At 53.1% G+C, this 12929-nt stretch overlaps 1 protein-coding gene across 3 annotated transcripts; it reads left to right on the top strand.

The window, feature by feature from the left end:
• Nucleotides 1–1968: 1968 nt before the first annotated feature.
• On the top strand, nt 1969–12538 carry OPTC (opticin). Of its 3 annotated transcripts, XM_058540301.1 has the most exons (10): nt 1969–2054; nt 3933–3989; nt 5281–5518; nt 6294–6447; nt 8023–8181; nt 8988–9190; nt 10150–10230; nt 10665–10760; nt 11221–11413; nt 12052–12538. In XM_058540301.1, exons 3-9 carry the CDS (start codon nt 5288–5290, stop codon nt 11389–11391), a joined length of 1095 nt encoding a protein of 364 aa, XP_058396284.1. In that variant the 5' UTR covers nt 1969–2054; nt 3933–3989; nt 5281–5287; the 3' UTR covers nt 11392–11413; nt 12052–12538. The 3 variants fall into 3 exon arrangements, with proteins under 3 accessions (XP_058396284.1, XP_058396285.1, XP_058396286.1); XM_058540302.1 differs by lacking the exon at nt 10150–10230 and having other exon boundaries at nt 3776–3989; XM_058540303.1 differs by lacking the exons at nt 10150–10230; nt 10665–10760 and having other exon boundaries at nt 3776–3989.
• Nucleotides 12539–12929: the final 391 nt, after the last annotated feature.

Below are 12929 nucleotides of genomic sequence, written 5' to 3'. Positions count from 1 at the left end.
TGCTCCCATACAACTGCCTCATTCTTCCCAGCAGCAGCTGGTTTCCCCAAAGCTCCTGCTTCAAGTCGATGTATTATTGTACCTGTAAGCAACCCAGCGCTCTGGCCTGGATGAGCCCCCTTCTGCACCTTATTCACACTTTGCAACCTCAGCCCCCTGGTGAGGCCCTCAGGGGAGCACAGCTCCTGTGGTTTCCCAGGAAGGAGGGGTCAACCCCACTCCTGCAAACCTGAACTGTTCTGTTTCAGCAGCAACACAATCACCATCATCCCACTGCCTGTCTAGAATACGTCTGCATTGCTCCCTGCGGCTATAAGCTAGAGAGGATTCAAGTTCAGTTGGCTTTACAGAAACATCCCCCACGATGTGCTGATTTCCCCCGGGTTTATGGAAGCCCCCCTCCATACACAAGTTCACTCTCTCAGTGCCGTTGTGTGTACACAGGTGTTTATGTGTACTCTGTACCTATATCTGTTCTTTCTTGAAGACCATGTTAACTTTGTGAAACAACTTTCACATTCCAACATGCTTCACAGCAGAGGAAATAAAGTAATATGTAAAATATCCTGCTTGAACTTGACATTGTGAACAGGTCAAGAATAATACCTTAAAGTCATCTTGCCACTCCTGTTTTTTTTTTTTTGTTTTTGGTGAGGAAGAGTGGCCCTGAGCTAACATCTGTGCCCATTTTCCTCTACTTTGTATGTAGGACACCACCACAGCATGGCTTGATGAGCAGTGTGTAGGTCTGCACCCAGGACCCGAACCCATGAACACCAGGCCACTGAAGCGGAACATGCAAATTAACCACTATGCCACCGGGCCGGCCCCAAAAGGATCCTATTCTTAAGAAACTCTAAGAAAACGATTCCAAAGCCTTTTCTCAATGAATTTCCCCAAAACTCACAACCCTCATGAAAAATTATTCCTAGAGTCAGACCAGAAATCTGACAGCTACATTTCACGCCCAAAGCCTTGGGTTCTTTAAACCCAGATACCAAATTGTTGAGGGTCACCCAAATGCTCAGTACTGAGCCAGACATGGAAAGACACAAAACAGTCACCAACCCTGACGCAGCAAAGCTTGCAGACTAGTGGAGGAGATGCTTATCACGCAGATGTTCCCAGGAGGGCGAGAACGGGGTGCCCAGAACCACTCTTCAGCTTCCAGAGTGAGCTGTGATCCTTCTGGCCACACCATCTGCTTTAGGATGAAAAGCTCCCAGGCTGCACACACTTCTCCCCCCTGCCTCCTAAACACCTGTTGCAGTTCAATTCAGCAAGTTTTCAGCGGCCATCAACTGGGTGCAAGGTTACCAGCTAAGAATTCAGGGATAGGTAATATATACCCCATGCCCTTGAGGAATTCATAGCTTGGTAAAGGGGAAAATCCATGAATTAGTAATTGCATGTCTGAAGTGTCTATAATAATGCTGTGTAAAAGAGCATGGTGGAGAGGGCCTTTACTGCTGCCTGGTAGAAACCAGCAAGGCTCCTATCATTTGAGCTGGATCTTAAGGGATGAAACAGATTTTGCCAGGTAGGAGAACATAACCTGGAGGGGAAACAGCATGAGCCCAAAGGTAGGAAGGCATGGAGTATGCCCTGTGGGGTGTGTGTGTCTGAGAAGGGGAGAGGGCCGGGTTCCTCACAGAGTTATGTGGCTACAAACCCTTGGCAGGGAATATATCCCTGTTGTCCAAAAAGCAGGAGGGATCCTGAAATTTCCACCCCTGCCTCTCTCCCTGCCCATGAAAGGGGCAGCCACAGGGTCAGCAGGCCAGACTTCTGTCCCCACCACCTGCCACCTCCCTTCCATCAGCATGCCTTGTGCTTCTCCTAATGAGAGGTTTGGATGAGAAGGGCGCCCGCACTCCTGCCTGCTGTTCCAGGATTTCCGGGAGCTGGGCCGCCTGAACAACAGCAGGATGGCTGGGCGGTTCCCACACAGGCACAAGCACACGGTCCCCTGGGCCCTCCCTGACATCCACGGGAACCGGAGCGTCTGCGGACGAGCTCGTGCAGCGGGGCTCGGAGCTAGGAGAGGGTCGCAGGTGGGAGAGGGTCGCAGCTGGGAGTGGTTCGCAACTAGGAGAGGGTCGCACCTGGGAAAGGGTCGCACCTGGGAGAGGGTCGCAACTGGAAGAAGGTTGAGGACGTGACGCCCGCCCGGGTCAGAAGCGGCTGGGGGAGGGGAGAGGGGGATGCGCGTGCGCTGCAGGGCGCTGACTCAGCGCGTGGCTGCCGAGCTGGAAGAGCTGGCGGGGGTGGGGGGGGGGCACCCAATTGCAGGGCAAGGGGCGCGGTGGCAGAGCTGGGAGAGCGAGAGTGCTGGGGCCAGTGTCACCGAGTAAGCGGGGAGGGAGTGGGGCAGGCGACAGGGGAAGGAATGAATAGTCGCGTCTTCGTCCTCGCAGGGAATGAATGGGGTAGGGTGGGGTGGGAGGGGGTGACGCGGCTGACTGCGGGGGCGGAGGGCCTCTGGCTGCGGAGCCCAAGCTATAGAGAGAATGAGGGAGGACAGCCGCCAAATGTGCCGTCTGCTTCCTGGGCACCCTCAGCTCGGGCTCTCTCTCCCTCCACCCAGCAGAGCCCTGTGGTGTCTCTCCCAAGATGGGGGCTGCCCGGGCGCAGGAACATGCGTTGCTGTGACCAGGTTCTTGGGCTGGGGGAAGCCCCCTTCACACCAGCTGGTGCCCAAAACGCTGCAGGCCAAGCATTGCCCCTTGGGCCAGGCTATTAGATCTGCCCTGGCACCTGGTGAGCTGGGCAGAGATGAGTTCTGCCGAGGCCATCTGTTTCTGAGGGCAAAACACGGTGGGGGGGGGGGTGCTGAAGAATGAACAAAGGAGGGCTCTCTGGCCTGAGAACTGAGAGTCAGGAAATCCAGGACCTGGCTCTGTGTGACCTTGGGCAAGTCACCTCACCTCGCTGGGTCCCTGTGTCCCCATGTGTACAATGAGGGTTTTGGACTAGATGATCTTTAGGGAGCTTGCAGCTGAGATTCCGTATCTGGCCAGTGGGAGGGAGTAGGGGAAGGAACACCGTTGAAGAGCCTGGGCACATGTGCAGGCTGGCAGCATCTCGGGGGAGATATCTTAGCCCACTCCCTGCCTTCAGCAAGGACTTGCCCTGTAGCAGCCGGGGGCACCAAGGAGAGGAGAGTCTCTCTCGATGTGTACATCTTCGGTGGGAGGAGGGGGACTGAGAGGATTCTTCTCTGCGGCTTGAGGACCCCACACAGTGCCTTCTGGTGTCTGTGATCAGGACCTCCTTTCTAGGGCCCAACCTAGCAGATTTAGAGAATTTCCTGTATCCTCCTCGAGGTCATCATGGGAGAACTTGAAGTTGGCTTTCAAATGCTACCCCACCCCCCATTCACCTTCTCTTTGAGTCGCCCTCCCTCTGGTGGTTGCTGTTCAGTTATGGGCCCATGTTGGGGCTCTGGGTGCTGAAGCTGGTTAGTGTACCCCAGTTCAGCCTCTTTTAATCTTTGGACTCCATACAAAGCATCATCACTCTCTAGCTGGAGAAAGGCAAGCCCCATCTCTCTACATACCCCACTGCTGCCTTCTCTGAGAGTACAGAATCTGAGGGGTGGGGCCCCCGGAGGGGATGGAACTGCCTGCCCCCTCAAAGAGGTGGCCAGAAAGAGAGAGAGGTAGCAGACAGAGAGAGAGAGGGAGAGATGAGGGTGGGAGGTGGGGAGGGGGATGTATAGGGAGGTGGGAGTGGAGCTGGTGGAGGGAGAGAGAAAGAATTCCCTCCCATCAAGCAAAGGAACTGAACCTTGGGGCACCTGCTGAGGAAAGAGGAGGGGAAACAGCTGGACATCAGGAAGAAGTTGGATTGGCCGCCTGCCTGCCTTGGCCAGCTCCGGCCCTCCCCAGGCACTGTCTACCCAGCCCCACTGCACACACTCTTTCCATCAGAGTCCCCACCTCTCTGGAAGCTGTGAGGCTCCGTTTGGAACCCAAAGTGTATACAGGGTAAGGTTCAAGGGTTGCGGCGTTAGGCCCAATGGGTGGGCAGGTGAGGGGAAAGAGTATGGGCTGGGTGTGGATCGGGTAGAAGAGAGACTTCAGCCCTCTGGGCCAGAGAAGTTGGGGGGAGGCTTGGATGGGGGAGCGTGGAGGCGAGGTAGTAAACTCTGTCTTAAGCCTTTTCTTTAAGGTTTTTTTAAGATTATATGATTTGGTTTGGAGTGAGGAATAGGAAGATGGAGGTAAGATGAAGAGATACCTCTTGCTACTGCTGGGAGCTTATTACCTCTTGCCCAGCTACAATTAAGAAAGGGGGAGAATCTACTAGAAACTTGTGCAGCTGGCTTTGGGGAGGGCTGCATCATCAAAAATGCACTGGGTACCTGACACCACACAGCACACATTGCTTGACCTGTCTGTGCATATGTAGACGAACTCACTCCTGTGCACATCACATAGGTACACAATCTCCTCTGCACACACACAGGTGTCTATAGATATCTGAGGAGCCTTCCGGATGTGTGCACACTGCCACAACCACACACAAAGAGCTGTTTTGTTTCTACAAAGCTGCATTTATAAGTATATTTTATAAACTAACATTCTTTTTTTACAGCATATGTCAATTTTTAAGCCCATGTCTCCTAAATGGATGAGGCATTGCTGGACCTAGGCGTGCCTTATTCATTTCTGTACCCTTAGAGACAAGTCCAGTGCCTGGAGCTTAATAGACACCCCATAAATGTTTGTTGAGCAAATGCGTGAATGAATGAAGAATCTTTTTAAAAAGCATAAGACTCCTTGATGTTGAAGTTTCTCTAAATCCAGGGTAGTGACTAATGATTGTAGTCTGAATATGTGGTTGTATAAGAGAGAACACCTGTATAAATGCACGAGTGTGTGCCTAGTTAGTAGGGAGGTGTGTAGACAAGGGGCCGTGCATGAGTGTGCCTGTGCTGAGATGAGTTGAGAGTCTGTGCTGGCTGTCTGCACGTGCCTGTGGCGGTGGATATCAGAGCATGGGGAGCATGTAAAGAGACTCGAGTGGCAGTGAGAGGCCGCCTAGACACAGCCCAGCCTTTAGAGAGCTTGCACGTGTAATGAAGGCACTGAGTGTGTGAGGAATAGCATAAGAGTCTGCAAGTGTGGGATGGGAAGTGGGGCATGTTTGTGAGCCGCTTGCACAAAGCTCGAGAGACCCCTGCCCCTCACATGGCTGCCCTTCCTCCTGTCCACTCCCCAGGACTGGATGCCCAGGTGATTCAGCCCCATTCTCATCCCAACCCCCACCCCCCAGGACCCCCATGAAGCTCTCAGCTTTCCTGAGCCTGCTGGCCCTGGCGCTGCAGGAAGCAGGGACAGCTTCTCTCCCAAAGAAGGAGAGGAGGAGAAGAGAGGACCAGGCGCACGGGGATGGCAGTTCCGACAGAGCTCTGCGCCTGGAGAACTATGTCCTGAGCCTGGACGACTACGATGAGGTCATCGATCTGAGCAACTATGAGGAGCCCGCAGACTACGGGGGCCAGCTCCCCAAGGTGAGGGCACATAGCAGAGCAGCTGCATTCCCTGCAAGAAACTGGGAGCCAGAGGCCTGGTCTCTCTCCACCTGCTCTGTAATGCAGGTGTCTCAAGCCTCCATCTCTTTCTCTAGGAGATGGAAATTCTTCTCCCTCCACAGGAACTTGTCACTTAGGTGATAGTAGGAAAGAGAACAATGAAATGTCAATTTCTTTGTCCATTTGGAGAAAACTTGGTGGGACTTCCCTTGGAAATCACACATCACCCCCCTCCCCCTGCCTTCAAGTAAGACCGTAAGCCACATCTCTCTGGGACATCAGCAGTGTCCTCATATTCTCCCTAGAAAAAGAAATGCCACCACCCCCTCTCTTTTCTTAGACTGTCTTCAGTCTGAAGTCCCTTCTCAGCCCTTCCCGGCCTTTGCAGGGGCTAATCTGAAGCCTGACGCGTCTGCTGTGTGAGCTTGGTCAGTGCGGGGCAAGGGCAAAAGCACCAGCCCAGGAAATCTGGGGATGCGGGTCTAGCTCTGCCGCAGCTTGGCCACCAGCTGGCTCCTTGATTCCAGTCCCTCCACTCTCTGGGCCTCAGTTTCCTCACCCACGGAATGAAGATGTCAGACCAGATGCTTTCTAAGAAGGTGCCCTCCTTGCTCACTCCTTCTGTTGTCCCTCCCTCCTTCTCCACAGTGACTCTTGGCAAGTGTGAAATTGGTCACTAGGGTTCCCAGAACCCAAAGTTAAGTCTCCCCCAGGCAAGAGCTGGCTTACTGTGTGCTATGTGCTATGTCCCCAGGTTAAAGGGACCAGCCTGGCTCCTTCAACCAGGATCAGTTCCACTGAGAGCCTTTTGGGTCCAAGGACACCCTCTTCAAACCCCACAATGACCAGGCCTACCACACTGACCAGGCCTACTACACTGGGCCTGCTGGGTTCCCCAACAAGCCACGGTAAGTTTATTGTCACAAGTCTCAACATCCATAGGTCATAGCCTATGCAGACATGACCCGGCACCATAGGTACCAAAGCGGAGGATCAGGGTTGAGGGCGGAAGGTCAGGGCTGGCTCTTACCAGCAGGTGGAGAAGAGGAAACAGCCACAGTAAAAACAGAAAAAAAAAAAATCAAAAGGAGAGGCTTGCTGTCCCCAGTGCTTTTGCCTGAACGCACACACTGAATAGAAGGCAAAGAAATGCAGGAATTCCGCTCTGCCTAGCAAAGCCACCCTACCTTATTTAATAGCATCACTGGGGGAGCAGGTTGACGCTAATTAGATTAGAGACAATTAAAAGGCTGTGGAGAAGAGTAAATATCTTTGTGGCTGTGACTTGGCACGGGGGCAAATGAAGCAGTCATACTGCTTTTCAGCTTTAAATTCCCTCCATAGCAGCTCTTTTCCCCTCCAGGAGACCAGGATGCCATCCTATCTGGCAGTGAGGGGTTGGCCCTCTGCTGAGGGGATCAGACCTGAGGCAGAGGAGGGATGCAGTTAATTCCAGACTGGCTTGCCCTCAGTTTCTGTTCTCCTCTTGACATGTTTGCCGCGGGTGCCTCTAGGGTGTTGGGGCATCAGGAGGGAAAACACTTCAGAATCCACAACCTCTCAGAGCTACAGAATCCCAAACTTAGGGAGACCATAAAGACCATAAAGACTTGACCTGCCATTCAAGGCCTTGGGATGAGAAGGGCGCTGGGGCCCTCTCTGCTCCATCTACACTGTCTGGTCGCTGCTGGCGAGGAAGAGCTGCCTCTTAGTCTTGGGGCAGTGTCACTGCCTAACAGAGTTCCCCCTCGAGTTGGACTAGCAATCATCTCCCGTAGTCTCTGGCCCTTGAAATGGCAAGTAATGGAAACCTCCTGCACTATTCAGTTGTCTGAGTCAGTAAAGTCTTCCCAACTTTTTAAAGCCAGTCTGAGTTCGATGGCCTGGCCTAAGTCTCATGACCACTAGTCGTCGACTGAGAACAGAGGAGGGCTGTTTCCCAATGTAAAACTGGGATGCTGACACCATAAGAAGGGGAAATGAATCCTGGGCAGGCACTGGCCACTCCACTTTGGCTCTGTTGTGTTTCTTGGAGCCACGTGGAATGTGTCTAACTCCTCATGCACAAGGCACCTGGCAGTGCCACTGGCCATTCCAGCTTAATTCTATTTATTTCATCTTCACTGTATCTTTTGGGACCAGAGAGGAGCCCTGTGGGAAAACAACCAATGGATGTTCTAGAAACACCCACATAGGCCCAGGAAAACGTACACAGGACAGGGTCTGATGAAAGCACTCATGGGCTTAGACTGAGTAATAGCCGAGGTGGATCTGCTTCTCTTAGGTTGAGGGCTGAGTTCCAGGCTGGGAGCTGCCACCAGCAATCCCTGGGTGCATTGTGACGGTCAGTTCTGGGCAGCAACCCAAGAGGACAAAGATGGCCATGGCTCAGATGCTCCTGGGGTGAGGGCCAGTGGTCCCAGAGGCTGAAAGGAGTCTTGACCTACGGGGTCTCCGTTTGTTCTCTCTTCCCCCTGGACCAGGTCTACCTACCTGTCTGGTCTGTGTGTGCCTTGGTTCTTCTGTGTACTGTGATGATGCTGACCTACAGAACATCCCTCCTCTTCCCAAGACAACCGCCTACCTGTACGCCCGCTTCAACCGCATCAGCCATATCCGGGCTGGAGACTTCAAAGGGCTGAGTATGTAATGCCCTGGCAAAAGAGGAGGGCAGGTCCGGCAAAGGGAACCCCCAGGGTCCTCTCCTTCGTCACTCAGCCACATGAACAGTCACCAGACAGGGTCCCACCTGTGTTAGCCTTTCCCCATTAGCTTTCAGTCTTTCCAGCCATCAGATGGAAACAGCCCCAAGACTCTCTAATACCTTCCCTTGAAGATTTCAGATGGCAGAAGTGCCCTGTTCTCATTTGTCCTCCCAAAAGCCCTGGGAAGGGAAAGATATGATCAAGCCTCTGTTTTCAGTATGTCCCAGCACCTGTAGCTCTGTGCCTGCCTGGCCTCTGGACAAGGCCAACCCTCCATGGCACTGACGCTGTTGACATGGCTTTTGTTTTCTGGTTTGCTTTGCTTCTTTATGGCTTATACCCTGCCTGCAATAGGAGACCTAGGCTCTAATCCAGGTTCTACCACCAATAACCACAGCCTTCTGGGCCTCAGTGTCCTTTCGTGAAGATTAATGGTGGAGGGTAGAGTGGGGATGGGCCGGGGATTCCTGGGCCACTTGGTCTTGCCCTCGAAAGGTTTCTTCCAGACGGATCTAAGGTGGGCAGCCACCATGCAGGACAGAACTCCAGGGAAAAGTGTTGCAGAATCCAAGGGCTTTCTCAGAGAGTCCTGGTTTATAGTGTTCTCTCTTGTGATTTGGACCTGGTGCAGGTGGAGAACTGGCTAGCATTCCCTACCCTGAGAGGGATGGAGCAGGGTACCAGCAGCTCCCCGAGGGGCAAGGGAAGATGGCCGTGTCTGTGCTCTCTCCTGTGTTCCTTAGCAAAACTGAAAAGGATTGACCTCTCTAGCAATTTCATCTCCTCCATCGATGACGAGGCCCTCCGCCTGCTGCCTGATCTGAAGGATCTGATCCTCCCAGAGAACCAGCTGGCAGCTCTGCCTGTGCTGCCTACTGGCATCGAGGTCCTGGACGTCCGCCTGAATCAGCTCCGGAGCTCAGGGATACAGCCTGAAGCCTTCAGGGTGAGCCAGGGCCTTCGGTCCACCATCTACCACCTGCCACCCATGCCCAGAACCACACACATGCCTTGCCTTCACAGGGTGACCCTGCTCCAACCCTAGTCTGGAGTCTGAAAATCAAACCCTGTTCTTTTCATCACTTTATTAAAGGTTCTTTTTGTTGCAAGCAACTGATTCTGACTGAAGAAGAGGGTATTTTACCACCTGCCATCCCAGGAACCTCCGTGAAAAGAAACTTGGGCTTCATAGGCCTGTTCCTGGGAGTAGGGGTGGGGGTGTCAGAAACCAAGGTCGATAACTCTCCCTCTCCCTCTGGGGCACGTGGTCTCTTGGCTTCTTTCTGTGCATCTGCTCCATTCACCTCTGCACACCAGTGGCCTCTGCACACTCAGTGTCTGCTCCCTTACAACTCGGGCTTACATGTGACTTTGACTTGCAGTAGTGCTGGCTCCAGCCCTAACTCTACCTATCCTTTTATTTATTTTTGTGTGTGTGTGTGTGTGTGTGTGTGTGTGTGTGTGAGGAAGATCAGCCCTGAGCTAACATCCATGCTAATCCTCCTCTTTTTGCTGAGGAAGACTGGCTCTGAGTTAACATCTATTGCCAATCCTCCTCCTTTTTTTTTCCCCAAAGCCCCAGTAGATAGTTGTATGTCACAGTTGCACATCCTTCTAGTTGCTGTATGTGGGACGCGGCCTCAGCATGGCCGGAGAAGCGGTGCGTCGGTGCGGGCCCGGGATCTGAACCCCGGCCGCCAGTAGCGGAGCGCATGCACTTAACCGCTTAGCCACGGGGCCGGCCCTATCCTTTTATTTCTAAAACCCCCCACTAACTGACTAATCATTGTCTTTCTATGATGAAATTCTCAAGAGAGACAATCTGACTGGTTACTGGCTGGCAGTTTTCATGGGAAGGGCTAACATGTGGCCAAAATATGCCCCTTGTGGCTGCCCAATCAACAGGGCCAAGAGGAGCCCCAGGCAATTGCAGTGATGAAGAGGAGCATGGACAAGATTGACACTCACAGGTTCAGTTGGCCTCAGGTGTGCCTGTGGCTCTCATTCTGCTGGTCTGGATGCTTCCAGAACATGCTCTCCACAGCTGCTCCAGGTTTAGCATCTGGAGGCTTTTCATTTGGGAAAATCTCTTCTGATAGCAGAGAAGTTGCAGCTGGGCTGAAATGTCCCCTTGTCCTGCCTCCCAGCCCGGCCTGCCCTTGCCCACTCCTTGCCCCCTCCTCATCAACTGCTGACCAGCTCCTTCACACTCCCCCAGCTGTGGCACCTCAATAGCTGCAGCTTCCCTTCTGCATCCAGTGGGAGTTAGCACCTGTGAGCTCCTGGGTATCGCCCACAGCACCCAGCACGGGGCCTGGCACATGGCTGAGGTTCAGGAGACCCTGAGTGAACGAATGGGGTCACATCAGGCATCCCTCACTGTTAGGGCCAGCCTCCCCCGCCCTTTGCCTCCTCCCCAGGCGCTGGAGAAGCTGCAGTTCCTCTACCTGGCCGACAACCTGCTAGAGTCCATCCCCGGGCCCCTGCCCCTGAGCCTGCGCGTGCTACACCTGCAGGTGAGCAGCCTTCCCAAGAACAAGGGGGTCCAACAGAGCACAGAAGGTGGAGGTCAGACAGCAGGAGCATCTTCGGCAGCGGTGGGGTCTCCTCACTGAGAGCTGATGGCAGACGTGGGTCAACAGGTCACATCACAGTCATTGTCCACAGACTCAGTGTGACTTTCTCCCTTTCCTTCTCTTTGAAACACCTCACCTCCCTCCACGTACTTACCCCAACTCACCCAACTGTTTGTCCCTTCTCTCCTTCCCCTCTGTCTCTCCTCTTCCCTTCAGCCCTCTTCATCTCTCCTCTCTCCATCCACCCTCCATGGCCTCCTCTCCTCACCCTTGTTGTGTGACCTTGGCCTCATGTGCCTCGAGTTCTCCGGCTGCGAAAGGAGAGCAGAGCTGGTGGGTGTAGCTGATTGAGCCTGACTCTCCAGTGGAGGCTCAGTAGCTGTCAGTGTGTTCTTTCCAGAATAACAAGATAGAGACCATGCAAAGAGACGCCTTCTGCGACACTGAGAAGCATAAACACACGCGGCGGCAGCTGGAAGACATCCGCCTGGATGGCAATCCCATCAACCTGGGCCTCTTCCCCAGCGCCTACTTCTGCCTGCCACGGCTCCCCACGGGCCGCTTTGCCTAGCTCACCTTCCCTCTCCTCCCAGGTGAGCGCCCTCAGGGACCACCAAGGGCACAGGCACCCAGGCCCTATTTAGGGCCCAGTCCCCTGTCTCTGAACAGTGCTCTTTCATCCAGGCATTAATCAGCCTCATGCTCTGGTTGCAAAAATCACCCCCCACCCCCAGCCACACACACACACACTGAAATGTTCTTCGGTAGCCAAATGTGCATTTTTCATCCTCTTCCCATCCCTGTCCCCTTCCACCTTATGGCTCCTGGCTCAGAGAATAGGGTTGTCAGCAGCAAAGCTCTTTCCCATATTCCCCATCCCTCCTACCCACACAGAATGCCAGGGAAGTCACGGAAGAGGAAGACGAGGAGAGAAAGAGGAGGAAAGGGGAGAATCAGTGGTGTGCTGGAACCAGCTCTTACTAGTAGGCTTGAAAGAACCGATTATTAAATTTTCCAGAATTTTGCAAGCCAGTTGTTAAACACAGCCTTTATTAAAAATTAAATTATATAAACTCCCAATTAAATATATTATGTTGAAAACAAAACAACAAAATAAATACTCAAACTCATCACTTCCCAACCATTTTACTATTAACCATGTTCTAGAACTTATTTTACGTCTGTGGGATCTGTGTGGTGGAAACACACTGACGTGCTCGTCTCTCCCTAGCTCTTTTCTCAGTGACGTCACATCGGTTATCTGAAATCAGCCGTGGTGGGAGTAGTTATACCATGGAAATCGGAAAATGCTACACGTTGGGGTCTTGTCTTTTCTTTTTTTTTTGTTTGAAAGCTGGTTGTTAAGCATTTGCCAGCACTACTGAGGAGAAAGGAGAACTATATAACTGGCCCTGTCCCTACCCCAGGCCACCCCACTGGGGTAGCGTGGGGTTTCCATGGGGCTTTCTGTAATTTCCTGCTCTTCCTAGGCCAGGGCTGCTTGTTAGATTTGGAAGGAGCCATTTGTAAGGATGGAGAACTGAACTGAATCTTCGCCTGGATGCCCTCCTGTAGCGCTTACCTATCCTGGCTCTCTGGCCAGTCTCTGAGCATGGCCCGGCGACGGCTTCCTGGCCATGGGGTTTCCACCCTCCAATGCTCCCTTCCATGTTTAACCACCAGAGGGCAGCCTTGTGCAAAGATAAATAAAGAAAGAGAGCAATTCCTCGCCTGCAACCTTCTTGGATCTTGGGTGGGGCCTGCTGTGTTGGGAGGAGGGGAAGAAGAGCAACTGTGGTCCAGCCCACTTGCTGCTTGAATTACAAAAGGAGGGGAGACGGCACCCTTCTCCTCTTCTAAGGAGGTGTTGGGCAGGGGGAGGTAATAGAGGGGTGCTTGGCACCAGATGTTGACTGAAGCATAAAGAAGGGGGGAGGCAGCAGTTCATTTCCTCACTCAGCAAGGAGTTCAGTGAGCACCTGCCTGCTGGGGCAGTGATAAGATGGTGTGCCACAGACATACTCCTTTTCCTCAGAGCTTAGAGGCCGGTGCAAAAGACACATGTTATAAAACATCACACAAATGACCACACTGTTCAGCTCATGATAA

Source organism: Diceros bicornis, chromosome 4 (genome assembly GCF_020826845.1).
Source record: "Diceros bicornis minor isolate mBicDic1 chromosome 4, mDicBic1.mat.cur, whole genome shotgun sequence".
Lineage (NCBI taxonomy): Eukaryota > Metazoa > Chordata > Mammalia > Perissodactyla > Rhinocerotidae > Diceros > Diceros bicornis.
This window is presented reverse-complemented; position numbering and strand designations above follow the sequence as displayed.

Coding starts and splice junctions, on each gene's coding strand:
- OPTC (XM_058540301.1), top strand. CDS start 5,288: ATGAAGCTCTCAGCTTTCCTGAGCCTGCTGGCCCTGGCGCTGCAGGAA. Junction 5,519..6,293: donor ACGGGGGCCAGCTCCCCAAG/GTGAGGGCACAT, acceptor CTATGTCCCCAG/GTTAAAGGGACCAGCCTGGC. Junction 10,761..11,220: donor TGCGCGTGCTACACCTGCAG/GTGAGCAGCCTT, acceptor TGTTCTTTCCAG/AATAACAAGATAGAGACCAT.